The sequence below is a fragment of the Marmota monax genome, unplaced genomic scaffold (assembly GCF_021218885.2).
Source record: "Marmota monax isolate L192 unplaced genomic scaffold, Marmota_monax_Labrador192_F-V1.1 WCK01_AAM20220418_F8-fsc00145, whole genome shotgun sequence".
Taxonomy (NCBI): domain Eukaryota; kingdom Metazoa; phylum Chordata; class Mammalia; order Rodentia; family Sciuridae; genus Marmota; species Marmota monax.
The window spans coordinates 5,631,387-5,659,262 of NW_026695201.1; the positions used below are offsets into that span (position 1 = coordinate 5,631,387).

At 36.4% G+C, this 27,876-nt stretch overlaps 1 protein-coding gene across 1 annotated transcript; it reads right to left on the reverse strand.

Moving 5' to 3' along the window:
• Sh2d1b (SH2 domain containing 1B) lies at nucleotides 1–27,155 on the reverse strand. The gene is made up of 4 exons (XM_046428852.2): nucleotides 26,845–27,155; nucleotides 3,498–3,561; nucleotides 2,429–2,585; nucleotides 1–982 (listed from the first exon to the last, which is right to left on the reverse strand). The coding sequence occupies exons 1-4, from the start codon at nucleotides 26,976–26,978 to the stop codon at nucleotides 945–947; spliced, it is 393 nt and encodes a 130-aa protein (XP_046284808.1). The 5' UTR covers nucleotides 26,979–27,155; the 3' UTR covers nucleotides 1–944.
• Between the last annotated feature and the right edge of the window lie 721 nt (nucleotides 27,156–27,876).

The window sequence follows — 27,876 nt, forward strand, 5'->3', positions numbered from 1 at the left end:
TTTAAAGTATTTTAAAAAAATATTTATTTTTTAGTTTTAGATGGACACAATATCTTTATTTTTATTTTTATGTGGTGCCTCATGCATGCTAGGCGAGCGCGCTACCACTTGAGCCACATCCCCAGCCCAGGAGAATATCTTTAAAATACCCACATATATCACTATACAGAGCACGGAAAGGGCCTACAGTTGTGATCGGATACCTGTTAAGGAATTTTAAAATGGCTCCATTCTGACCACAGGTTTTCCTAACTTAAGATGGCTCCATTATACATGTGAAATTTAGGCTACGGTAAGCATGTTTATATTGCATTACAGGTTTAACTTTGATACAAAAGAAAACATAAATCCCTAAGTAAGGCAAGTACAGAGAATATGTTGGCTGTGTGAGGAGAATGAGACCCTGATCCCTTACCGTACACATTTCCAGCACTTCTGGATTCTCTAACTCCACTGAACACAACCAAGTTCTACAGAGAGACTAGGCCAGTATGTATAACCCCTGCCCCTAACCCCAGCTACTTTTTATTAATGAAGAAATAGACTGTGATTTTTGCAAAACCACAGTCACTGGACTGAAACTCAGGGTTCAGAACTCATTGCCAAGTGCCCTTTCCTCTGTATGAAGCTGACAGAAAGAGGATGTCAACTGTGATGTCGTTCCTTTAACGAGTCAGGAAGAATAGGGTCAGGTGTCCCTTTCCAAGAAGTGAAGAGGGGCTTTAAGCCTTCTTGTAGTGTTCGTCTTGAAGGCAGGGATATGAGGAGTGATTTCTCTGAGGCTAATAGAAGATCTTCAGTTATCCTGACTGGGAGATTCTGAATTGGCCACGAGAATTTGTCATTCCAGACCTACACTTTGCAGGTGAAGCAGTTACCAACTGTGAGAGTTGTTGCCCCATCTCTTCTTTAATTTGCTTTGTCCAGAGTTCTTATCTTCACCTTTAAGGTAAGACATTCACATAGTCGTCATCATTGTTCTCTGGGGGAAAAAGCAAAGGACCATCCATGAGACTTCATGCCCAGAAGCTATATTAACCAACCCCACTCAAGGGAAAGAAGACCAGCATTTTTCTTTTCTTTTTTTAAGAATGAACTTTTAAATAAATGATCCTAGGATCACTGGATATTTTCTTTTTATTTATTTTTTAAACTTTTTCCATATTTTTATTGTTGTTTTTTAGTTAAGCCACCTTGGTTTTTTTTTCTTTTTTGGGGAGAAGGGGGTATTATTGTTGTATAGTTACACATAACATACAATATAATTTGGCCAATATCATTCTCCTCCCATTCCCCCTCTCCTGGTCACTTTTCTCTATTTTATTGATCTCCTTTCAATGTTCATGACCACAGCAATCTTGGTGCCATATCAAAGTGACATCTTCAAATGGTGGGGGTACCACAGAGCTTTTCTGGAAAAATAGGGGGTTCCTTTATAAGCCAAGCTTTAAAGTTTCCAGCACTAGATATCTGCATTCACCATGGAAAAATGAGTGCCTTCATCAGAAGCTTGCTCTAAAGAGGCAAAGGCAACGGGAGGAGGAAAATAAGGTCAATGGGAGATATTTCCCTTTCTGTAGATGAGTATTTGGGAGCTCACTCTGCAAGTATTGACCAAACATGGAGAACTGGTGGGGAGATTCTTGCCCAGGTCTTGGGGAATATTTTTGAGTGATTCTTTCTCTTCTTGGGTTTTGTGACCCAAGGCTCTATCCTCTGTCCTCCCTGGCTAGCATATCTGATCTCACCACCATCACCTGCCCACTGGCAACTACATCACTTTCCATTGATAATGTAGCCATACATTTAACCAGAAAAGATCAGGATTAAATGTCTCTGGAAGTCAAATTCAAACTACATTGCAACTGAGAGGTACTAGATTCTGTTGAGAGCAAATCTTAAGGGTGAGGGTAAGCAATAGTGGCTGCTAGTGATAAGATTTAAGACTTCTCAGATAGATTGTCTGCTCTCAAATTTACCACTATGGTTTCATATCTTTAGGGATATATCTGAAATATTTGTCAGCTATCCCTTTATAAATGGATGCTTATTAAATATTGGAAAAAAATGTAAGAGAATAAGTGTGAATGAGAGAGTTGAAGTGATTTTCTTATTGGAAAATCTGTCCACGTTTTCATTTATTCCCAAACTTGAGCAGATTGCATGAGGTCGCAGAATGAATTCAAAGCCAGCCCAGTACCCTCTCTTACTATTTTGGCTGCCCAAACACAGCAGTCCACCACTTGTAGGGGCTGGAAGACATTATTTTTCAATAAAATTGAAATTGCACTTAATAGGATGAAGCTTTTCAGAGGTAATGTCATGGGAAAGGGCATGTATTTGTATTGATTCTGCCAAGAGAGGACATTGGTGGAAATAGGTTGAAGGCTCCTTTCTGATCCCACAGGAAAGCTTTTATCTTATATACCATCCAGTTTAACTTTCAATCTTCTCCTTCTTAAGCTGGGACTGCTTCTCTTTATTGGCTTTGAAAGGTGAACCACCAGACCTTGGTTTGGCTTTTCAAACTTGGAGATCAATTCCTTTAGGCTTGGAAAGATCTGTTTTGGAGTACCTTCCAAAGTCTGCAAAAAAACAAGAAAAGAAGTCACTCATAATCTGCAATTGTGTGTGAATTGTGAAACTTCCTGAAATAGCGGTTCTCAGGGTTGCTTCTGAGAGTGGACAAACTGAAAACAAGAGGCCAACAGCTCATGTTTAAGAGCTCACACCAACTGCGATTCATAAAGACTGTGTTTCTGAGTCCAGCTCTGACTTGAGCTACTCTGAGTAAAGAGGATTTACAATCAAGAAATATGCAACTTGGACTGCAGTGTCAAGTCAGCCCTATCCTTGGCAAGTTTGTCTGGGGCCAATTCTTCTCGTAGATACACTGTAAAGGGGACTGCTCTAAGAGCCTATTTCAGACTTGTGCCCTACTGGCAAGCTTTGCTAGGGAACTAACTGAGGTGGACTTCTGATGGGAAATGCAAAACATGCAATTTATATACAGGATGAATTCAGAATCCCCCCAAAAGGTTGCAATTTAAATTGAAAGGAGGAACATCAACTTGACTCAGTAAAATTGTGAATAGTTGTTTTCTGTTTGTCAGCTGTAAACCAAATACTATTTTCTGATACAATCCTATAGAAATAATTTTTAAAAAAAGAATTTGCTTCCTCTACCCTTATGTATTTAGTTATCTTGATCACCACTGTGGTTATCATAGGGCCACTGTGTTGGGCTACAAAGAAGGGTGTTAATCAGGTTTTCTGACATGCAGTGTTATGATAGTGATGTAGGCTGACACTGAAGTTGTGTACAGGAGGTCTCCATAACACAGTCACTTCAACCCATCATCCACAGCAGGCCCCTGAAGACAAGGCTTTCCTCTTAGAATGCCTTCAGCTGGTCACATCTTGGGTTCAAGAGATGACCTCAGGTTTTCCTCTCCCAGGTTTTGCCTTGATCTGCAGGAGTCCTTATGTGTTCTCACCTGAATCTTGTAGTACCCATGTCTCTCTCTGAAGATTCGGTATGTATAGACAAAATTTCTAAACCTGTGAAAAGATGACTGTATGAATCATAATGTTCTTATATACAAATCGAGGCAACATGTCTCATTAGATTTTTTAAATTCTTTTTTAAAATATTTATTTATTTGTACTAATCAGTAATGCAAGACAGCAGAACGTTCTTTGATTCATTGTACTCAAATAAATGGAGCACAATTTTGGACTTCTCTGGTTGTATTCTCACCTGATTTTATATGCAATGCTTTTATCAATCTTGGATCCTGAAAGAAACTAGTCAATATTAAGCCCTCTCATCTGAAAGAATTTGAAAGACACAGGGGCTTTGAAATGGGGAGCTCTATTGTTAGGATGGAAGTCTTGACTCTGGCAAAGAGAATAAGAAGAGAAAATTTACAGCTCCAGTGGTCTTGGTGCTTCACCCTAGCTCTTTCACCTAGCTCTAGGTTGATAGAACATATAAAATACCATTGAGCTATGCCCATGCTATTTATCAATGATTTCTCATTGACTGCATTAGAGAATGTTGGGAATTTTGTCCAAGCAAGTGATGTATTGTGCTCTTGTTTCTCAATGCAATAGGAGTCACTGGCTAATCATCTAATCATAATTTAGATAACGGACCCGTTTTAGCAATTTTCCAAGCAAGAAATAAAATTCCATATTGAATTCTTCAATTCTAAGATATTATCAATGGTAAGATACATTATTAATTTCTAATAGCTTTCCTGGAGAAGAGTACAAACATTAAAGGAACCCGTCAACTATTGGACATATTCTGATTTCACAGAACATTACAATGTAAAAAAAAAAAATAGAATCAAAAACATTGAATGAGGCTCAAACTTCCTGATGCCCCGGCCCTCCACCACCCATACACCTATGCCAAAAAATGAAATGATTCATTTTTTATATTCAGTTTTTAGTTATAGGTGGACACAATGTCTTTATTTTACTTTTTGTGGTGCTGAGGATCAAACTCAGTGCCTCACACATGTAACTAGGGCCAGCACTCTACCTCTGAGCCACAACTCCAGCCCTGACTCATTTTTTTTTTACTGAATTGGTAAGTCAGGTATCTATTTCCAGCTTTAAGGTACAAGTATCACACTATAATTCATCACTAATTGTCTGGAGGTTTTGGTAATTGATTTCAAATCCTGATCCTTTCTGGGGGGGGGGGGGTCTCATGAGGCCAAAATAAGCCAGTAAGTATCACATGACAAGTGTGATATAAAACCAAAAAGTTATATGACTGTCCACGTGTGACAAAGTATTCTAGACTGGGAAGAGGTCTCAAAAATGTTTTTCCAAAGAAACATTGTTTAAATTGGGATCTGAAAACAAAGTCTGTAATTGCATTTGGTTAATTCCACAGTTTTTGTTTGCTTGTTGTTTTAGAACCTTGTTATCATATAACCTACTAAATTCTTAAATGTATTTATTTTAAATTATCTAAGGTAATCCTCACTAGAGGACTATGAAAAAAATAAAACACATGGAGGTGCTATGTTAATTTGATTAAAAGCCAAGATACAAGACAGACATTGCTCAAACATGCTCTTATTTTTTTGCAAATTAGAAAATTTTAAAAGGAGTAACAAGCTACATTACATTAATGCTTTATAATAAATTAACTTATTGAACTTGTGATACCTATTTTTGCTTATTTTGGAAAGCTTTCCAAAAAACACTATGAGGCTCTGGGTGCGGTGGCACACACCTGTAATCCCAGAAGCTCAGGAGTCTGAGACAGGAGAATTGTGAGTTCAAAGCCAGCCTCAGCAAAAGTGAGGCACTAAGCAATTCAGTGACCTTCTGTCTCTAAATAAAATACAAAATAGGGCTAGGGATGTGGCTCAGTGGTCCAGTGCCCCTGAGTTAAATTCCTAGTACCAAACAAACAAACAACAACAAAAACAAAAAACCAAACACTGTGAGATTACAGAGCAATGAGTTTAGTAGGTTAGTATGTATTTTGTATGATTATTCATACATGATATATTTATGACAAGATTTATATGAATTTATGACAAGATTTACATGGTGTGATCTGAATGTTTGTGTACCAAAATTCATGTAGGTTTCTTCTATTTATTTATTTTTTTGTGGTTCTGGGGATGGAACCTAGGGTTTCATACATGCTAGGCATGTACTCTGCCCCTGAACTATACCTCCAGCCCCCTAATTCAGTAGAAACATAATCTCCACTGTGGTGGTATAAAGAGGTTGGGCATTTTGGAAAATGATTAATTCTTGATGACAGCTATCATGAATGAGATTAATGTCCTTATAAAAAGGCTTCAGAGAAGAGGAAAAAAGAGGGAGAATACTCAAATTACTAAAATATGTGATGAAAAAGAAAATATCACAATGGACATGACTGAAATACAGAAGACAATTGGAAATTATTTTGAAAATTGATATTCTAATAAAATAGAAAATATTGAAGACATCAAAATATTTCTAGAGACATAAGACCTACTCAAACTGAATCAGTAGGTCATACACAATTTAAACAGATCAATTTCAAGAAATGAAATAGAAAACACCATCAAAAGCCTAAAGCCTACCAATCAAGAAAAGCCCAAGACCAGATGAATTGTTGGTCGAATTCTACAAGACCTTCAAAGAAGAATTAACACCAATACTACTCAAAGAATTCCATGAAATAGAAAACTCATTCTACAAGACCAAAACCAGACAAAGACATGTCAAGGAAAGAAAGCTTCAGACTAATATCCCTGATGAACATACATGCAAAAATTCTCAATAAAATTCTGACAAATAGCATACAAAAACATATTAAAAAGACAGTGCACCACAATCAAGTGGGGTTCATCTCAGGGATACAGGATTGGCTCCACATATGGAAATCAATAAATGTGATTCATCATATCAATAGACTAAAAACAAGAATGAATGACCATCTTAATAGATGCAGAAAAAAACATTTGACAAAATACAGCAACCCTTCATGTTCAAGACACTAGAAAAACTAGGGATAGTAGGAACATACCTCAAAATCATGTAACTTATATATGCTACACCCAAGGCCAACATAATTTTGAACAGGAAAATTGAAAACATTCCCTCTAAAAACTGAAACAAGGCAAGGATGCCCTCTTTTACCATTTTTATTCAACATCATCTTTGAAACTCTAGCCAGAGCAATTAGACAGAAGAACTTAAAGGGATACAAATAGGTAAAGAAGTGTTAGAGTCTGTAAACAAGTCAGGATGGCTCCTGGCATGTTGCCAGAGGGAGTGGTTTGTGAAGCAACGCCAGCGAGCCATTAAGTGTGGAGATTCCTTATTGGTTGACTGCTGTATCTAGTTTATGTTAATTAAGATAAGCTGTGTGGAATGTATATATACCCCTCCTGTCCTACAATAAACAGCTCCCACTCCTGCTGTATCAATGTACACAAGTTGCTCGTCACCCCCCCGGTTATTTTGCCCAGCCAGCCGGGCTGCGGCAAAGAAGAACTCAAACTATCACTATTTACTGATAACATGATTTTATATTTAGAAGATCCAAAAAATTCCACCATAAAATTTCTACAACTAATAAATGAATTCAGCAAAATAGCAGGTTATAAAATCAACACCCATAAATCGAATACATTCCTATACATCAGCAATTAACCCACTGAAAGAGAAATTAGGAAAACTATCCCGTTCACAATAGCTTCAAAAAAATAACACTTGGGAATCAATCTAACAAAATAGGGGAAAGTCCTCTACAATGAAAACTACAGAACACCAAAGAAGGAAATTGAATAAGACCTTAGAAGATGGAAAGACCTACCATGCTCCTGGATAGGCAGAATTAATATTGTCAAAATGCCCATACTACCAAAAGTGTTATAAAGAGCTAATGCAATTCATATTAAAATCCCAATGTCGGGCTGGGGATGTGGCTCAAGCGGTAATGTGCTTGCCTGGCATGCATGCGGCCCGGGTTCAATCCTCAGCACCACATACAAACAAAGATGTTGTGTCCGCAGAAAACTAAAATAAATAAATAAATAAATAAATAATCTCTCTCTCTCTCTCTCTCTCTCTCTCTCTCTCTCTCTCTCTCTCAAAATAAAATAAAATAAAATCCCAATGTCATTCTTCAAAGAAATAGAAAAAGCAATCATGAAATTCATTTGGAAAAATAACAGATCCAGAATAGACAAAGAAATCCTTAGCAAGAAGAGAGAAGCAGGAGGCATCACAATACCAGACTTTAAACAATACTATAGAACTGTAGTAACAAAACAGTATGGTATTAGCACCAAAACAGACACACAGACCAATGGTACAGAATAGAAGTCAGAAACAAACCCACACAAATACAGTTATCTCATATTAGGCAAAGGTGCCAAAAACATTCACTGGAGAAAAAAATAGCTTATTCAACAAATGGTGCTGGAAAAAAATGGAAAGCTACATTGTAACAAAATGAAATTAAACCTCTCTCTCTCACCCTGCACAAAACTCAACTCAAAATGGATCAAAGGCTCAGGCACTAGAACAGAGACCCTGTGCCTACTAGAAGAAAAAATGGGCCCAAATTTTCACCATGTCAGCCTAGGATCTGGCTTCCTTAACAAGACCCCTACAGGGCAAGAAGTAAAATCAAGAATCAGAAAATGGGATGGATTCAAACCAAAAACTTCTTCTCAGCAAAGGAAACAATCAATGGGAGAAAATCAGAATGGGAGAAAATCTTTACCTCGTGCACCTCAGATAAAGCATTAATCTCTAAGATATACAAAGAACTCAAAAAAAGTTAACACCAAAAAAAAAACAAAACCCCAAATAACCCAATCAATAAGGGGACTAAGGAACTGAACAGACAATTCACAGAAGAAGAAATACAATCGATCAACAAATACATTTCAAAATTTTCAACATCTCTAGCAATTAGAGAAATGCAAACCAAAACTACTCTAAGATTTCATCTCACTCCAGTCAGAATGGCAGCTATTATGAAGACAAACAACAATAAGTGTTGGTGGCGAGGATGTGGGGAAAAGGTACACTCATACATTGCTGGTGGGACTGCAAATTGGTGCAGCCAATATGGAAAACAGTATGGAGATTCTTTGGAAATCTGGGAATAAAAACACCATTTGACCCAGCTATCCCTCTCCTCGGACTATACCCAAAGGACTTAATAACAGTATATTACAGGGACACAGCCACATCAATGTTTATAGCAGCACAATTCACAGTAGCTAAACTGTGGAGCCAACCTAGATGCCTTCAGTGGGTGAATGGATTAAAAAAATGTGGCATTTATACACAATGGAGTATTACTCTGCATTAAAAAATGACAAAATCATAGAATTTACAGGGAAATGGATGGCATTGGAGAAGATAGTGCTAAGTGAAGTTAGCCAATCCCCAAAAAACAAACGCTGAATGTTTTCTCTGATATAAGGAGGCTGACTCATAGTGGGGTAGGGAGGGGGAACATGGGAGAAATAGATGAATTCTAGATATGGAATTGGGGTGGAAGGGGAAGGGAGGGGGGTGGAAGGGGAAGGGAGGGGGCAGGGGATTAGCAAGAATAGTGGAATGTGATGGACATCATTATCCAAAGCACAAGTATGAAGACACGAATTGGTGTCAACATACTTTATATACAACCAGAGATATGGAAAATTGTGCTGTATATGTGTAATAAGAATTGTAATGCAAAAAAAGTACATGTATAAAGACATGAATTGGTGTGAACATACTTTATATACAAATACATGAAAAATTGTGCTCTATATGTTAATAAGAATTGTGATACATTCTGCTGTCATGTATTTAAAAAAATAAAATCAATTAAATTTAAAAAAAATTATACCCCATTTATGTATCATATATCAAAGTGCATAAATGCATTCTATTGTCATGTGTAACTAATTAAAACAAAAAAAATCTATAAAGTTAAAAAAAAAAAGGCTTCAGAGAGCTGCCTGTATCTTCTTTCCATTCTGCCATGGGAGGACATGGTGTTTGTTTCCTCCAGAGGACAAGATGCCATCTTGGAAGCAGAGAACAAGCCCTTATCAGACACCAAACTCCCTGGTGCCTGAGCCTGGACTTCTCAGCCTCCAGAAATGTGAAGAATACATTTCTATTATTTATAAGTTATCCAGTCTAAGGTATTTTGTTACAGCATCAGGGACAAACTAAAATATATGACTATGGTATGATGGCATAAACAAAAATTTATTTTTAATGCTCCCTGTTCTACTTATTTTTATAAGTGCCATTCATAAAACTTTTAAAAGAAACACTTTTTTTCCCCAGTGTGCATTTATATGAAAGATTTGTAAAAAGACCATGGTTCCCCTAGGTCTTCTACCTGCACTAACCCCCTGCTGGCACTCCCCCACCCCCGCCACCATTAGTGACATGGAAGTCTCTCCCCCTGTCACCTCGCCACTCACCATGCCTCCACTCTCTCCCTGTCGAATTTGTTAAGCTAATTTCATTATGCCCCTTTTCCTTGTGTGCCAGTCATTTCAAGAACCACTCAGTCTGGCAGGTTTGCCTTATCTTCTGCATTCTAATTCCACAAGACTATCTATAGGCTTTGTCTGTTCCCTTCTTCCTCTCCTGAAATCCTTCCACTGGGTTCCCTGGAATTCAAGCTTCACCATCCTCAAAATCCTCTCTACCTTCAATCTCCTTTAAGCACATCCCTCCCTTTCTCGTCACCTTCTTGCTCTCAAAGGAATCTGCTGTCCCTCTTACCTTGGGCACTGCTTCTCCTATTTCCCTAAAATGCTACTTCTTCCTCCCACCTCCTTCTCACTATGGGCCTCACTATGGGCTTCACGATGGGCCCTGGGATTGAGGCTAGTCTTCTTGCTCTCAGGGTTCTTCAGTGCAGTTTTCTTTTCTGAATCCACAGCTTTGAGTTTCATGTCTCTAAATTATTTCACCTAATACTAGGATCACCTTCATCTTTTGGTCTCTAGTTGTAGCTCAATGTCACTCTCTCCATTATTATTCTTGTCTAACTCTTGGCAATTTCAATTCATACATAGAGGGTTCAACAGCCCAATTTCTTAGATCCTTGATCTTCGCTCTTCCAATGATCTTGCTCTCTACCTACCTAAGCCACTCACTTCATAACCAACACTGGTTACATAATTTGCAGGCCAGGGCAAAATGAAATATAGGGCCCCTTGTTTAAAATAAAATTATTAGAAATTTTGAGATGTTGATGATGTTTGATGATATTTTCAACATATCATGGGTTTGTTGGTAGCATAACCCCTTCATAATTCCAGGAGCATTTTACCTCGAACTCTTCTACTGAAATAGCAAAACAAGAATGTTGATTAAATTCCAACTTGTTGTATGCAAATGAGGTGAGAACATGGATCCAGGTAGAATAGTTTTACTTTAAATTAATGAAGCCCTCACTTGGGCTCTTGATGCTTCCAGGGAATCATTTTTTTCCCCTTTTCTCCTTAAAAAAATGATTCTATACCTTCTCTTGTCTCCATGAATCCCCACGATATGCTTTCCCATCCTCATTCTTTCCTGTTATATTATTATTAATATTTTTGATGTTTTTATTAGTGCACTATAGTTCTACATAGCATTGGGGTCATTTTAACATAATCATACAAGCATGGAATATAATTTGATTCATTTCACACCCCAGTACTTCCTCTTTCCCTTCCCTACTTCCTCTTCCTGTTCTCTTTCCTCTACTCTACTGGTCTTCCTCTGTTTATTTGTTATTTTAAAAATCAGTTCCTTCTAGTTAAAGGCAGAATTCACTGTGGCATATTCATATTGTACATAGCACAATTTGGTCCATTTCATTTTGCAGTTTTTCCCTTTGCCCATCCCTCTTTCTTTCCCCTCAACCCCCCTTTTCTCAACTCCACTGATCTCTCTTCTATTTTCAGGGGATTCCCCCTCTCTTTTATCCCTTAATTTTCTCTAGCTACTGCATATGAAAGAAAACATTCAATCCTTGCTTTTCTGAGTCTAGCTTATTTCACTTAGCATGATGTTTCCATCCATTTATCAGCAAAGGCCATAAATAAGTAGAGAATTCCCAGACTTGTACCACCATACCTGTTAACATCTGTACTCACATACCCTGCCATTTTTACTACAGATGAACTTTGCATATCTCTCTGAAAGCTAATCCCTCCTGTTTCCAGTGGAGGCGTATCCTCTTTCATCTATTTAAGGACATAGTTTTAGCAATTGTTTCCTCTCTGTCTGACATCTTTAATTATTATTCTTTATATAACAGCCTGGGCGATTTTTTTTTAATGTGAGTCAGATCATGTCGCTTCTCTGTACAAACATCTAGGCTTAGAATAGTCAGGTCAATTTGGGAAAAGAAAAAGACTGGAGTGTATCAAGGGCATGTCCTATCTTGATAAATCTTTTTCTTATCGTCTTTCTTTTTTTCTCTTTCTTTTTTTTTTATAAGCTATAATTAAAATAGTGAGAAACTAGTTTCAGGGCAGAAAAAGATATTAGTGGCATACAGTAGTCCAGAAACACATCCATGCACATATGAAAACTTGAATTGTGACCAATCCATCATAGCAGGTTGGTGGGCAGGGATGAACTATTTGTTAAATGGCAATATTTTCATATGGAAACAGATAAAACTGGATTAGACTATAATTGAAGACTCAGTTATGAAAAGGCAAAACATTAAACTTCAGATAAATAAATATAAGTGAACAACATAATGACACTGAATTAAGAAATTTTTAAATCAGAAAATGCACAAGCCATAGAAAATATTAATTCACTTTAAGAATAATTTTATCAGTGCATATTAATGATCATGGTGAGATTCATTGTGACAATTTCATGACACATATAACACACTTTCACGGTATCCACCTTACCTGTTTCCCTCTAATGAATTTATTTTTTAAAAATTAAAATTTTGTTTATCAAAATATACTATTAACAAAGTGAAAAAGTTCACAAATTGGGAGAAGATAATTGTATATATCTCATTATATATAAAACTAATTCTTCTTCTTATATATAACAATATATAATGAGAATAGAAATGCATAATTAAAAAAAGAATGCCAATAAACACTGCCAATCAAAGGAATGCAAATTAAAAAACAATTAGTTATTATTTTAAACCAGATTGGCAGAAATGTAAAATTTACTAATGTAAAAGATTGGCTATGACATGGAGCTATAGAAAGTTTTATTTTATTTATTTTATTTTTTTTTAATTTTTTATTGTTGGTTGTTCAAAACATTACATAGTTCTTGATATATCATATTTCACACTTTGATTCAAGTGGGTTATGAACTCCCATTTTTACCCCGTATACAGATTGCAGAATCACATCAGTTACACATCCATTGATTTACATATTGCCATACTAGTGTCTGTTGTGTTCTGCTGCCTTTCCTATCCTCTACTATCCCCCCTCCCCTCCCCTCCCCTCCCCTCTTCTCTCTCTACCCCCTCTACTGTCATACATTTCTCCCCCTTGTATTATTTTTCCCTTTCCCCTCACTTCCTCTTGTATGTAATTTTGTATAACAATGAGGGTCTCCTTCCATTTCCATGCAATTTCCCTTCTCTCTCCCTTTCCCTCCCACCTCTCATCCCTGTTTAATGTTAATCTTCTTCTCATGCTCTTCGTCCCTACTCTGTTCTTAGTTACTCTCCTTATATCAAAGAAGACATGTGGCATTTGTTTTTTAGGGATTGGCTAGCTTCACTTAGCATAATCTGCTCTAATGCCATCCATTTCCCTGCAAATTCTATGATTTTGTCATTTTTTAATGCAGAGTAATACTCCATTGTGTATAAATGCCACATTTTTTTTATCCATTTGTCTCTGAGAACAATGTGGCAAAACTTAGTAAAATTGAAATGTGTATAATTTGAGTCCAAATTTCTATTCTATGAGATGACAATATTGGAAGAAAACTGATGATGCCGTGCTTTATTATTTATTAATAAGCAAAGGTTGGTAGACCAAAATATTTAATACATTTTAAAATATAAAAGATCACAAATACTTAAAAAATCAAGTAATCGTATAAATTAATAAATATATATTCTTTTCTAATAGGAATTACTGCATTAATTAAAAGACAATATTTAAAACAAAACTCCTTAAAACTTAATAAATTTTTATTAATCTTGAAAAATTGAAAAAAAACCCAATAGCTTTTTTAAGTGCAATAGTGTGATAAAGAAAAAGGATGGATAGCAGAAGGGATGAAGAGAGGAAGAAAAGAGGAAAAAAGAGAGCAGGGTAAGGGGAGGGAGAAGGAAGGAAGGAAATGTACACGAGTGGTCTCATTTTGCATGGTGAGCATTTCTTTTTGTGCAGTTTTCCAGCTATTGGAAAAACTCTGATTACCTTAGTTGTGAAATGGTAAGTACCCAAATACTTTCCTTTGACCTGCTCATCTTCAAATAATCCCATCTTTCTTTTGTAACCATTTTGAATTTTATAGGAGTTGATACCTTTGTGTTGAAAGCAAGTTACAAATTTTATTACTTAAGTCTTTAGTAATCTTGATAATTAATTGTCTTGATTCCAGATGGTTTACCGTCTGTTCTGTTTTTATCCAAAAACAAGACAATTAAACAGATAAAAGGGCTCGCTACTAAGTATTTATTTGTTTTGTAATCAATGTCTTGAAGTTCAATATTTTGAGGGCAAAATTACTTTTTTTTCAGTAATTGTCTTTTGTGAAGTTTTTATTTTCTTGCATATTTGAAAAAAATTTAGATGCTTCAAGAAACTGACCTAATATGAATATAGTCTAAAAGTTTGTATGCCTTATATTTATCGAGTGTGTTGGGAAGTGTGGAGTGGGGAAGAGGCGATTCTCATGGGGAAGTGAGAAGAGTTGGTGGGTAGATGGAATTTACTTGGAATATTCCTGTCTTAACGTCTCAAGTGTTCTCATAAAGCTATGATATCTGAGTCAGTGAGAATATTGACACCCTGCCAATCTGCATGCCACAGTGACTAGCCCATGTGCCATCTTTGCCATCCAAGTTTTGTCCAGAGAGTTGGAGGTACAAGACATCTGAGTTTTGATTCTGAGCACTGAGCGCTTCAGCTGAAGTGGCTTGGGATGGAATGCTCCACTGGGGTAATAGAAAGGACTTCTGAAAAATATCATCCAGTACTATCTAAACCTACCACTAATCATCCTGAATATTAATTATCCTTTTACTCATTTACAACTCACACTAGGCTGTGAGCTTCCCAAAGCCAGAATCAGGGTGCCTGCTTTGTTCATTCTAGCACATATTCAGTAAATAATTGTTGAGTTTCATTGAATGATCTTAAAAAGAAATGTGCCAAGCCTAAATGAAGAAATCTTACCAGGAGACATAATATTTCACCGAATAGGGAGACACCGTGTTTTTGAGTGGAAAGAGTACTAGTAAAAATATGAATTCTTATCAAATTATGTTTTAATTGGCATTCCTAACCCCAACTAAAGCTAAGATACAGATTTGTTCCCTTGTTTATTCAAGTTTTTTTAAATTTCAGCTGATCAGAGATTTTTTAAACCACTAGCAACTCCCATCCTTTTCTCCTTTTACCTGTTCTGGTTTTTTGTTTTTGCTTTTATTTCATATGTACTTCTAGCAACATTCTACGTTTATACAAGCTTTTAAAAAGGCAATTAGAAATTTGCATTAGGAATAAAAATGTCTTCATCACTTTGACCAAATATTGAACTATAATTTATTCTATGTAAGTTATCAGAAATATGGATTATGATATAAGCACAAGGGCTAAAATATTATCAGCATCTATGATGATGAAAAAGTAGAAATAATTTACATATCCAAAATATTAGAAGATGGTTAAATAAGTCATGTGCTTTTACAAGATCAGTTCTTATGTAGACATTAAATAACATTCATAATAATTTTTTTTTCAGTGCTAGCGATTAAATCCAGGGCCTTGCAAGTGCTATTCTACTATGCTATACTCCCAGCCTCAAAAGAATGGTTATGGCAGTGGAAAATGCCATGATATGACAGTGTTAAGCAAAACAAAAAGACCAGATGCCAAATTTTATAGAGTTTGATATCAAGTATGAATAAAAAAGACATACAACAAAGACCACAAGAAAATATTATAAGTATGAACAAAACTTATTTTAGTAGTAGGTCCATGAATGACTTTTTTCTGTCTTTTTGTACTTGTTTTTTCTTCTTCTTTAAAAATATACAGGGCATATGTTTACTTTTCAAATTAAAATACTCGGAAAAAAAGGAAGAACGTGAGTGAGTTAAACTTTACCTTTCAGGTTGAGAGCAAACAAAAAGCTGTGTCCATATTTTTCAACCTTAGCATATTTTATTTTTATTCTTTTCCTATGAAGACAGGAAAAACATCAATGGTGTTTTTCTTACTTTCACATAGCTCTCAACATAACATTTCTGATGGCAGATGTATGAGTTGGATCCCCCAATACCAACCAATTCCGCAGTGGATATCAGCTGGGTGTTTTCTAATCTAGTCCTGACACTAATTGGAGATAGTGTCAGACCCCATAGGTTGAGACCCCAAGACTTCCCCCTGCTTCAGATTCCACTACCAGGTTGTGACCTATACTTCTGATCAACCAGCTATATACTCCCCTCTTTGGGTTTGATTAGTTTGGCAAAAGGGCTTGGCAGAACTCAGAACAACACTTTACTCAGGTTTATAAATTTATTATAAAAGATATTACAAAAGATACAGATGAACAGTGGATAAAAAAGATAGATAGGGAGAGGTATGGGATTGGAGGTGTGGAGCTTTCGTGCCATCTGGGCTTGCTACCTCCATGAATTCAGCTATTTGGAAGCTTCCTGAACCTAGTCTTATGGCTTCTTTATGGAGGCTTCATTACAAAAGTATGATTTACTAAATCATTTGTCCTTGGTGATAGATTCAACCTTTGACTCCTTTCCCCATTCATTTCCCAGGAGGTTGGGGGTGGGGTGGGACTATTCCTGCCTTGTACTTTGGGCAACCAGCTCCCATCCATAGGCTACCTAGGGATTGCCAGTCAATAGTCACTGTTGTTGGCTCTTATCCCTCCAGAGATCCCAAGAATTTTAGGAATCTGTGCTAGGAAACTGGATGAAGACTAAATATATGTATGCATGTATGTATCTATTATTACAAATCAAAATAGCACATTTCCCTCCCCAATCCTCTTTTTCTCTGATAAGTTTTATTGATTTTCAACCATGAGTGATTTTATTCCCTCATGAACATTTGATGTTCTCCAGGGACATTTTTATTTGTTGAAAATTGGAAGGGAAAGTGGCTACTGTTATCCAGATGCTACTAAATATTTTATGATGCCCAGGGCATTCCCTGCAACAAAGAATTATCTAGTCCAAAATTTCAATAATGTCAAGGTTAAGAAACTCCAAGATATACAAAGGAATGAAGAGCACCAGAAAGGACAAATATGTGAGTAAAAGAAAACAAATTTTCTTATATGTAAGTTACTTTAAGAGATAATTACTTACTCAAACCCAAATAACAATGTGTTATAGGATTGATAAATATATATAAATAAGATGCATGACAATAATAGCACAAGGGCTTGGGTGAATGAAAGTGAAAGGATGTTACCACAGGGAAAGTGGTATAAGATTACTTAAATATAAGTTATGATAAGTTCAATATGTACAACATTAAAAACATAAATAAGAAACTAAAAAATCAAAGAATTATAGCTAGCAAACTCCCCAAAGAGATAATTTGGAAATATAAAAAAATAATCAATCCAAAAGTAGTCATAAAGAGGAAAGGGGAAACAAAGAATAGAAGGGATAAATAGATTGTAAACTTAAACCTCATACTGTCAATCATCAATTAAGCATCCCAATTAAATGAAGATATTGTCAGATTGGGATAAAAAAACCGAGATCCAAGAACATGGACCTCAAGAGATCTGATAAAAAGACAAATAGATTAAAATTTAAATGATGAAAATAATTATATATATATATATATTTTAATATTTATTTTTTAGTTTTCGGTGGACACAACATCTTTATTTTTTTTATTTTTATGTGGAGCTGAGGATCGAACCCAGGGCCCTGGTCATGCCTCGCGAATGCCAGGTGATCGTGTTACCACTTGCGCCACATCCCCAGCCCAAAATAATTATATTTTAACTTTAATAAAATTAAAACTAGCAAAATCAAAGTAGATTTCAGAGCAAATAATATAACCAAGGATAAGGAAGAGAGCCCATACAATAAAATAAAGGGCCAACTAATTAGGATTAATAATCGTGTTTATGCACCTAAATATTTATGTTTCAAAAGTAAAACTGATAGAACCACAAGAAGAAATAGATAATCTATGACTACAGTCAGAAATTTCAACTCCTCTCTAAGTAATCAATTGAACATGGAGAGAGAAAATTAGCATAAGAAGGAAATAAATACAAAATCTGAAATTATTAAAATATACATGAGAAAAACCAATAAGGATAATAAATCCAAAATCTGTTGTGATGATAAATACAATTGACAAAGTGGTTGTCAGATTAATAAGGAAATAGAGACGACACAATTTACCAATATCAAGAATGAAAGAAGCCGGGTTGGTGGTGCACGGCTACAATCCCAGTGGCTAGGGAGGCTGAGGCAGCAGGATCGCAAGTTCGAAGCTAGCCTGAGAACAGCGAGGTGCAAGCAACTCAGTAAAACCCTGTCTCAAAATAAGGTACAAAATAGGGCTGTGGATGTGGTTCAGTGGTTGAGTACCCCTGAGTTCAATTGTCTGTGCCCAAAAGAAAAAAAATGAATAAAGATGTGAAATCACTGCCAATTCCGGTATTAAAATAATAATGAGATGTTATGAGAAATCCTACTTCAATAAATTTGATGTCATCAATTAAATGTAAAAATTACTTAAAAATGCAAACTCCCAAAGCTCATCCAATAAAAACATAGCCTGAGTAGCCATACATTTATTAAAGAGATTGAATGTGTAGTTAAAAACTTCCCCACAAAGAAAACTCGAGGCCCAGATGCCTTTATTGTGGACTTCTACTAAACTTTTAAGGAAGAAATAACAACAATCACAAAGTCTCCCAGAAAATTAAAAAGGAAATCCTCCCAATTTAGTTCATGAGGTCAGCATTTCTCTGATATAAAAAACACACATAGACATAAAAAAATAAGGACAAAGACTATGTTTCCTATTAAATAGATGTAATAATTCTTACCAAAATTTTAACAAATCAATTCAATCGATATATTCAAAAAACAACAATATATCATAATTAGATAGGAATTAGCTCAAGTTAAATTGTAAGGTTATTTTTTTTGGGGGGGGATGGGGTCACCAGGAATTGAACTCAGAGGCACTTAACCACGGAGTCACACCCACAGCCCTATTTTGTATTTTATTTAGAGACAAGATCTCACTGAGTTGCTTAGTGCCTTGCTTTTATTGAAGCTGGCTTTGAACTTTTGATCCTCCTTCCTCAGCCTCCCAAGCTGCTAGGATTATAGATATGTGCCACTGCACCTGGCTGCAAGGTTGTTTTTAATATTTGAAAATCAATCACTATTGACTGATCAACAAACTAAGAACAAATATTCTTCTTAGTTCATGAAGAAAACTAACAAACTTCTGTGGTCATTTCTTATTTAAAACAAAACAAAAAAACCCCACTAAAACTTCTTAGCTCTACTATGAATAAATGTACTAAACTCGTACTTATTAGTAAAAGACTCAATGATTTCATTCAAAGATTAGGAAATGACATGGAATTTTATTCTCATCATTTCTATTACATATTGTTCTGGAAGTTCCAGTCAGTACAATAAAGCAAGTAGATGGTATGTATAAAATCATACAGACTCTACAAAAAAAGGCTAATGCAGGATACAAGTCTAATATATAGAAATTGTATTTCTTTTTTAATATTTATTTTTTAATTGAACACAATGCCTTTATTTCACTTAAAACAGTTTGTAGGCGAGCAGCTGGTTTCAGGCTGTGGCCAGTGTTGTGGGGAAATTTGTTCCGGTATGTGTTTTGAGCTTTATTTAGTCAAATTTTGAAAGATCAGTTAAAGGAAATGGAAATAAACATGCCCTATGATGTCAATTATATGGTCTACCTTTTTTTAGGTCGTGACATTCATTATTAACTTGGGTTAACTGTTTTAACATTGATATTTGTTAACTTTGGGTTAATGTTTTAGGACTTTTGACTTCTAGCCTTTTGCTGCTCTTGATTGGAGTGTGTGTTGGTGTAATCTTTTATTGTACTAATTTGTTAGTATGTGGGAAAAAATTAAATGTTTAGGATTTTATCCCAAGAACAGGATGGACAAAATTTTTAAAATATAAGTACAAAAATTGTAATTGTCCCAAATTACATTTGATCCATTGCAAAAATGCAAAATAAATGTTAAAAATAAGTGTATGATTATGTTTACATTATGGTATATACAAGCAATAAAATACTAAGCAATCATTAATAGATGATATGTATCAACTTAATCTGAGCTGCAATGATAAGTATAATACGTTGAAAAAGAGATTGCAAACTGTCGTGTATAATGAAGCATTTATGTGCAAAGTTTTTTCGTTGTTGTTGTTGTTGTTGTTGTTTTTGGAACCAGAAATTGAGCCTAGAAGTGCTTAACCACTGAGCCAAATCCTCATCCCTTCTTATTTTTTTGTTTTGAGACAAGGTCTCACTAAGTGGCTTAGGGCCTAAGTTGTTGAGTCTGGCTTTGAACTTGTGATTTTCCTTCCTCAGCCTCCCAAACTGCTGGGATTACAGGTGTGTGCCACTGTGCTCAACTGTGCATAAATATTTGCTTATATATCATAAAGAGAAGCCTGGAAAGATATGTGTTGAAATTTTTTAAAATGGTGATTTCTAGGTGGTGAGAGTAAAATAATTTCTGGTTTCTTCTTAATACCTTCCTCAGAACAACAGAAAGATAGTGCCATTATACTCCTGAGCAAGGACAGACAGGAGTTTGGGCACCAATCTTTCTTACCTGCAGTCTTACCTGGCTCAGGGGAAATGGATAAAGGCAAAGTACATAAAAACATATTAACAGTTTGGCTTTGGGCAAGTTATTAAATCAGAAGCTCTAGTTTCTTTCCATACAAAATAGAAATAAGTGTTTGATTATGTTTAAATTATGGTATATACAAGCAATGAAATACTAAGCAATCATTAATAGATGATGTGTATCAACTTTATCTGAACTACAAAGTATAATATGTTGAAAAAGATAGGTTGCATACTGTCATGTATAATGAAGCATTTTATAGAAAGTCCCTCCTTTCCCTTAACTCCACAGATAAATCCTCTCCATCTCCTAATACCCACCGCATTTTGGCTTTACAAATTGCAAAGGCAAAACCACTTTCAACTTCCTGATACTCCCAAAGTCACACAATACAGAAGGTGTTTGGTGTGTCGGGGTTTTCTAGACAATCTATCATGTTGTGAGATCAGATACCATTTCCTGTCCATGTTTACCACATAGCTTTCTGGCCAGTGCTATTAGCCACCAGGCAAATACTCTCTGAGACTTCTTTCCTTTGCTTTTAACTTCACTGTAGTATCCTTGTTTAGGTCTCTGAAAACATGGAAGTTGACATATTGCCATTCTAATGCAGCAAAGCAGAAGGAGCTGCTCATCTCTAGCAAGCAGAAAGACAAGATTCTACACATTAGGGTACACTGCTGAGCCCTCAAGTTCTCTGCTTGGTTCCAAGCTGACCACCTTGAACATAGTTCAGTGGAGCAGGGGATATGGGTAAAGGCAAAGTACCTAAAAACATATTAACAGTTTGGCCTTGGGCAAGTTATTAAATCAGAAGCTCTAGTTTCTTTCTACACAAAATAGAGGTAATGTCTATCTCAAAGAACTTTGCAAAAGACAAAGGAGATAATCCATGTAGCATGCTTAGCATAATGTTTGCTTCATAGGAAACACCTATGTGGTGGCTCTTTCTATATAGAAAAACCATGTAGACAAACAGGCTAATATTTATGTTATATTGTAATTTTAGATTTGCTTACACAAATTTTATTATGATTGGACATGGTTTGTATGCCAAAGGCCTTGAATTTGCAATACTCCTGTCTCAGTCTCCCAGGTCACTGGGATTATAGGAATGTGCTATAACTTTTTATAACTCCTGGCTATAAAGCTTTTTGTTTTCATCAAATTGTCTCCTCTTACTGGAATGTAGCTTCATAAGACCATAAACATTGCCTCTAGAATGTATCATTGTTTTACCAATATTGAGGACCATACTTGGAACCTAACAGGTGTTTAGTGTTTGCTTGTTGAATGAATAAATGAAGGTTCCATTCCTCCTCCAACTCCTGTATCTAGTAATGTCTTGCTCTTCACTCCTCGATAGATAAGTCACTCTTTGCTCTCAGCTCTCAGAGTGCTCTAATGATAGTCCAGTCATCACAATTGTCAGAAACAATTGTGTTTACTTCTTATTTTCCTTACTAGGATCTGACCTATGTTGAAGGCATTAACTGAGTGTTTGGGGGATTTCAAAGTATTGTTGAACAACCCAAATTGAGTAGTCCTTACTGATCTGGGTGATAATAAACTTTTACAAGGACCACAATGAGATGTACATGGGGACATTTGACTTGAGCCTTATGCCTGAGGGTGCATGAAATTTTGCCTAATTTTCAGTGACATGGGTAGAGAGAGGAGGGCAAGAATTGACCATGTGCAGGCACCCAATAAGTATTTATTCTTGCCTTTCCATTTGATTTATTATTTTTTTAGCATGTCTTAGTGACGTTTTCTTTAAATGAATATGTAAGTTGGCCTGATACACTGCAGAGAAGCTGAGAATAAATGCCACTTTCAAAGAGAATCCCAGCACAGACCATGGTCTCTGAGATACTGGTCAAGGTTTGTCCTATCTCTGGCACATCTCTTGCAACTTCTTTTTGTGTTTTCCATTTCCACTTGTCTCACCATATCGAGTTCTTTACTATCTCCCGTCCAAAAGCAAGACAATCTCTGTTTTTATCATCTCCCACTTCAGTCCATTCTCCATGTCAGTTTGAAATTCCTAAAACTTGGCACTTCCCTGCTCAGAAGCCATTCGTGCCTCCTATTTACTACAGAATTATTCCTTTTAAATTCCTTGATCTCATCCCAACCTACTCTTCAAAAATCTGGTTTTCAAACTACCTTTGAGTAACCTGCATATAAGTTGTATGTGCTTAAAAATATCTGACTTGGATATTGCTACCACCTCCCCTCCCTAAAAATGCATTCCACCTCATTTCCTTGTAACCAAATTGCATCCACTCTAAGTCTTATCTCCAATCTACCTAGGAAGACTTTCCTGCTCATCTATTCTGTCCTTAAATTTAAATAAAAACTCTCTTTTCTGGGAATTTTACTTTATCCTTATTTTATTTATTTAAGACATTTTGGACTGCCTAAAAAAAAAAAAAAAAAAAGCGCCAGGCATGGTAGCACATGCATATAATCCCAGCATCTTGGAAGGCTAAGGCAGGAGGATTACAAGTTCAAAGCCAGCCTCAGCAACTTAATGAGGGCTTAAACTACTTAATAAGACCCTGTCTCAAAATAAAAAACTAAAAAGAGCTTAGTGGTTAAGTGCCTCTGTGTTCAATCCCCAGTACAAACAAACAAACAAACAAAAACAAGTACTATATTGAAATTCCTGTAGAATTTCCCCCAGAAATACAATGTTTGGGTAGAGAGTGAGGAGTCACTACATTTTTTATAAACTATTAAAAACAATTTTTTGTTTAAAAATGAAAAAAGAAACAGATGCCTACGTACAACAGGTAAACAGTGCAAATAAGTTATCAATGAAAAAGTGAACCTGACACTCTTTTCCCAATCACTCCTAAATTCCCCAGACTTTTTTTTCCTACTCTGGGGATTGAACCCAGGGGTTCTCTACCACTGAGCTACATCCCAGTCCTTTCTATTTTGAGAGAAATTCTCATTAAATTTTGCTGAGTCTGAACTGGAACTTGTGATTCTCTTGCCTCAGCTTTACACGCCATTGAGATTATGCCTGACTAACACAATCTTTCTCTCTCTCTCTCTCTCTTTTTTTTTTTTTTACTCAAATAGGGTCATATTTTGCAGCTTGTCTTTTATTTTTTTAAAATTTTTTATTTATATATGACAGTAGAATGCATTATAATTCTTATTTCACATATAAAGCATAATTTTTCATAATTCTGGTTGTATACAAAGTATATTCACACCAATTAATGTCTTCATACATGTACTTGGATAATAATGTCCATCACATTCCACCATCATTTATAACCCCCATGCTCCCCCCCTTCCCCTTGTCTTTTCAACAACAATAAATCTTGGAGTTTTTTTTTCATAACATATGTGGATTTATCCAATCTTGCCTGATAGAATTTTGCTGATGTTATAGATTCCCTCCTAGAGACACTGAGACCCTTCCCAATTTGTGCAATCATAACTCTGAAGAAAATTTTTATTAGTAAAATCTTGAGCTACATCACTGGTCAAGAAGCCTGCATCATATGAGCATAAATGTCCTCTGCTCAACACTAATTACCTCTGGGTAGTCTTATTTCTTACTCATCTCTTAAAGGTCCCACTACTTCTTAACATTGCCACACTGGGAACCAACCTTCCAACACACAAACCCTTAAGGGACAAACCGAAGCAGAAACTACCAATGGCTAAAAATGTATATAAAAACTTTCTCATCATCACTTTTCACTTGAAAATGTAAACTGAGAACACCTTAGGGCTATCAGGCTCATGCCTGTATCTCCAACACCATTTAAAGAATCGAACATATCCTTATATATTCTCTTAGTATTTATAGTCACTTTTGTCTTTACAGTTCTCAAGTTCTAAGAAGCACACAAGCTTATCCAAAGAATGATGAAGATTCTTTGCCTGGCCAGACTTTAGTCAGGCTTCTGAACCTTCTCCTAAGCCCATCTGTGTATTTCCTTATAAAAGTCAGCTATCAAAGAACTCTGCTAAGTCCATTTAGCAAGAACGCTTATCTTCAATATTTGATCAGCCTTAATGTCTGATCAGGTTCTTCATCTGCCAGCACACCCCAGTTGATGTATGATAACTCTGGCCTGTCTTCCCCTAGAATCCTTTTAGGTTAGTTTGGCTGTAATTCTTCTTATCTTAGCAATTTTTCCATCCACTGACTCTACTCCTTTGTTATACATTTTCACTTGCCCAATGCTGCATTCAAAATTGAGCTCCATCCCTCTTCCTGCTGCAAATCCAATTGCAGTGGTCAAGTGATCTGAATAAAGTTTTTCTCGCCATGCTCTAACAAGTGTCAATGAATAATTTCATTATAACAGAAAACAATTGATTTTTAATTTTTCATAGGTAGAATAAAGGGTTTAGTTTTATAAACGGGAAAATATACAAAGTCAGGGGATCTCCACTGATATCTGTTCAGGATGACTTTCTAAATTGAGTGTAAACAATTTCTTTCATCAAAATACCTCTGATATTCTGGCTTAGAATCTTACACTTATCATAGACTCTGGAAATACCAGCTTCACACTTCAGATAGAGCCCTAATATCCCGAGTATACAAAGAACTCAAAAAATTAAACAATAAGAAAACAAATAACCCAATCAACAAATGGGCCAAAGACCTGAACAGACACTTCTCAGAGGAGGACATACAATCAATCAACAAGTACATGAAAAAATGCTCATCATCTCTAGCAGTCAGAGAAATGCAAATCAAAACCACCCTAAGATACCATCTCACTCCAGTAAGATTGGCAGCCATTATGAAGTCAAACAACAACAAGTGCTGGAGAGGATGTGGGGAAAAGGGTACTCTTGTACATTGCTGGTGGGACTGCAAACTGGTGCGGCCAATCTGGAAAACAGTATGGAGACTCCTGGGAAAGCTGGGAATGGAACCACCATTTGACCCAGCTATTGCCCTTCTTGGACTTTTCCCTGAAGACCTTAAAAGAGCGTACTACAGGGATACTGCTACATCGATGTTCATAGCAGCACAATTCACAATTGCTAGACTGTGGAACCAACCCAGATGCCCTTCAATAGATGAATGGATAAAAAAAAATGTGGCATTTATACACCATGGAGTATTACGCAGCACTAAAAAATGACAAAATCATAGAATTTGCAGGGAAATGGATGGCACTAGAGCAGATTATGCTTAGTGAAGCTAGCCAATCCCTAAAAAACAAATACCAAATGTCTTCTTTGATATAATGAGAGCAACTAAGAACAGAGCAGGGAGGAAGAGCAGGAAGAAAAGATTAACATTAAACAGATACATGAGGTGGGATGGAAAGGGAGAGAAAAGGGAAATTGCATGGTAATGGAGGGAGACCCTCATTGTTATACAAAATTACATATAAGAGGTTGTGAGGGGAATGGGAAAATAAACAAGGAGAGATATGAATTACAGTGGATGGGGTAGAGAGAGAAGATGGGAGGGGAGGGAGGGGGGATGGTAGAGGATAGGAAAGGTAGCAGAATACAACAGTTACTAATAGGGCATTATGTAAAAATGTGGATGTGTAACCGATGTGATTCTGCAATCTGTATTTGGGGTAAAATTGGGAGTTCATAAGCAACTTGAATCTAATGTATGAAATATGATATGTCAAGAGCTTTATAATGTTTTGAACAACCAATAAAAAAAATTAAAATAAAATAAAATAAAAAAGAAATACCAGCTAAATTTTAATACTAACAAGTCATTTGAGAAATCTGGGTTTCTGTTTCTTTACTGATAAAATGCTGACTGCTTCTGCTTCTCTTGATATACCACAAGAAAAATGAAAAGAAATGATTTATGGTTAAGCCCTTTACAATCTAACAAAATATGAAACATTTGTATTTTTAAGTTTGAAAAAGGCTGTAGCAGAAATACAATCTTTCAGATTGGAATTTTATAAGGGGCCCCTTCTCCATACCAAATAAACAGACCTGTGAAGGAGAGGATGTTTCTGACATTTCTACCTTCTCTCTATCTCACATGTTTTTCTTTCCTTTTCCTTCCCACCAGTGCCAATTCTGCTGCTACAGAGTCTGCTCATGTGGTATTCACATCAGGGAGAGGAGAGCAGGTAGAAGAGCAATGGGCACATCCCTTCTGTCCTGTCTTGGAAGCTTCTAGCTATTTGGGGCTGCAGCACAGTGAAACACAATTCCTTGACTATGTGGCTGCCATTACTGCAACCAAAGCCAGATTTCTAATGTGCTGAAAATGAGGCTACTCACAAGACACAGAGGCACAGGGCTCCTGGCACAGACTCGCTGTCTCTTAGCAGAAAGTTGCCATCCGCTCCTTCCTTGAGCAATAAGATCTCACAGTCTCGCTTGGTCAGAGGGCCGTGGTAGTAAGGTAGATCCATGAAGAGCCTTCTTGTGTTTTAGTGGCCTGTTAACCTGAAATCCAACTCCAAGCCACGGGATGGCTCTGAACAGGGAAGAGGAGGCAGCTGGCTTAAGGAGGCTTGTGGAAATACCTCTTCCTCTAGTTGGGTGGGAAGGAGATGGGGTTGCTCAATGGAGCTCAGTGAGCTTCACAAGATTCAGGAAATGAGAATAGTGTGGGTGATAAAGTGACCAACCCATGTTAGCCTATAAGTGACTCACACACAAGCACGTGAGAACACATTCGAGTACAGTGGAATCTGATGCCATGACAGGGGCTGCAACACTGAAGACAAACTCCCTGAAACTGTGTTGCAGTTTATATGTCACCACCTACCATCAGTTTTTACCTTCTCTGGCTCTTGGTTTTTCTTTCCAAGGAACACACCACTGATTTTGCCTTTAATGGATACCCATTTTCTGCCAAAGCTGCCGCTCATTAGGCTAGCTTAGCTCAGAATGGGTATTCAAAAAGCATTTGGATGCTAAAAGAGTTGGATGTGTTCAGACACAACGGCCAGTTGAATGAGGAGCACTTCTACAAGTGAAATGGCATGAAAAATGTAAACATCAAAGGGAATAGAAAGCAATCGGACACCATGAGAAAAAACAGCACTTTCCATGCACAGAATTCTATCCATTAATGAACAAAGAAGCAGCTGAGAGAAATATCTGGTTATGCAAGACAGTGCAAGGATGCTTCTTCCAGATGGAAAGAGAGAGAGAGAGAGAGAGAAACTAGAACTGGGTTTGGAGACCCTCAGGTCCTTTGAGTCCCCATTCTGAAGGCTAGCAGTGATGTGTCCCATAAAGAAAGACCAAGAAAAGACTATCTGATCTGACAAAATGTTTATTCTGCTTAAAACTCCTACTTGA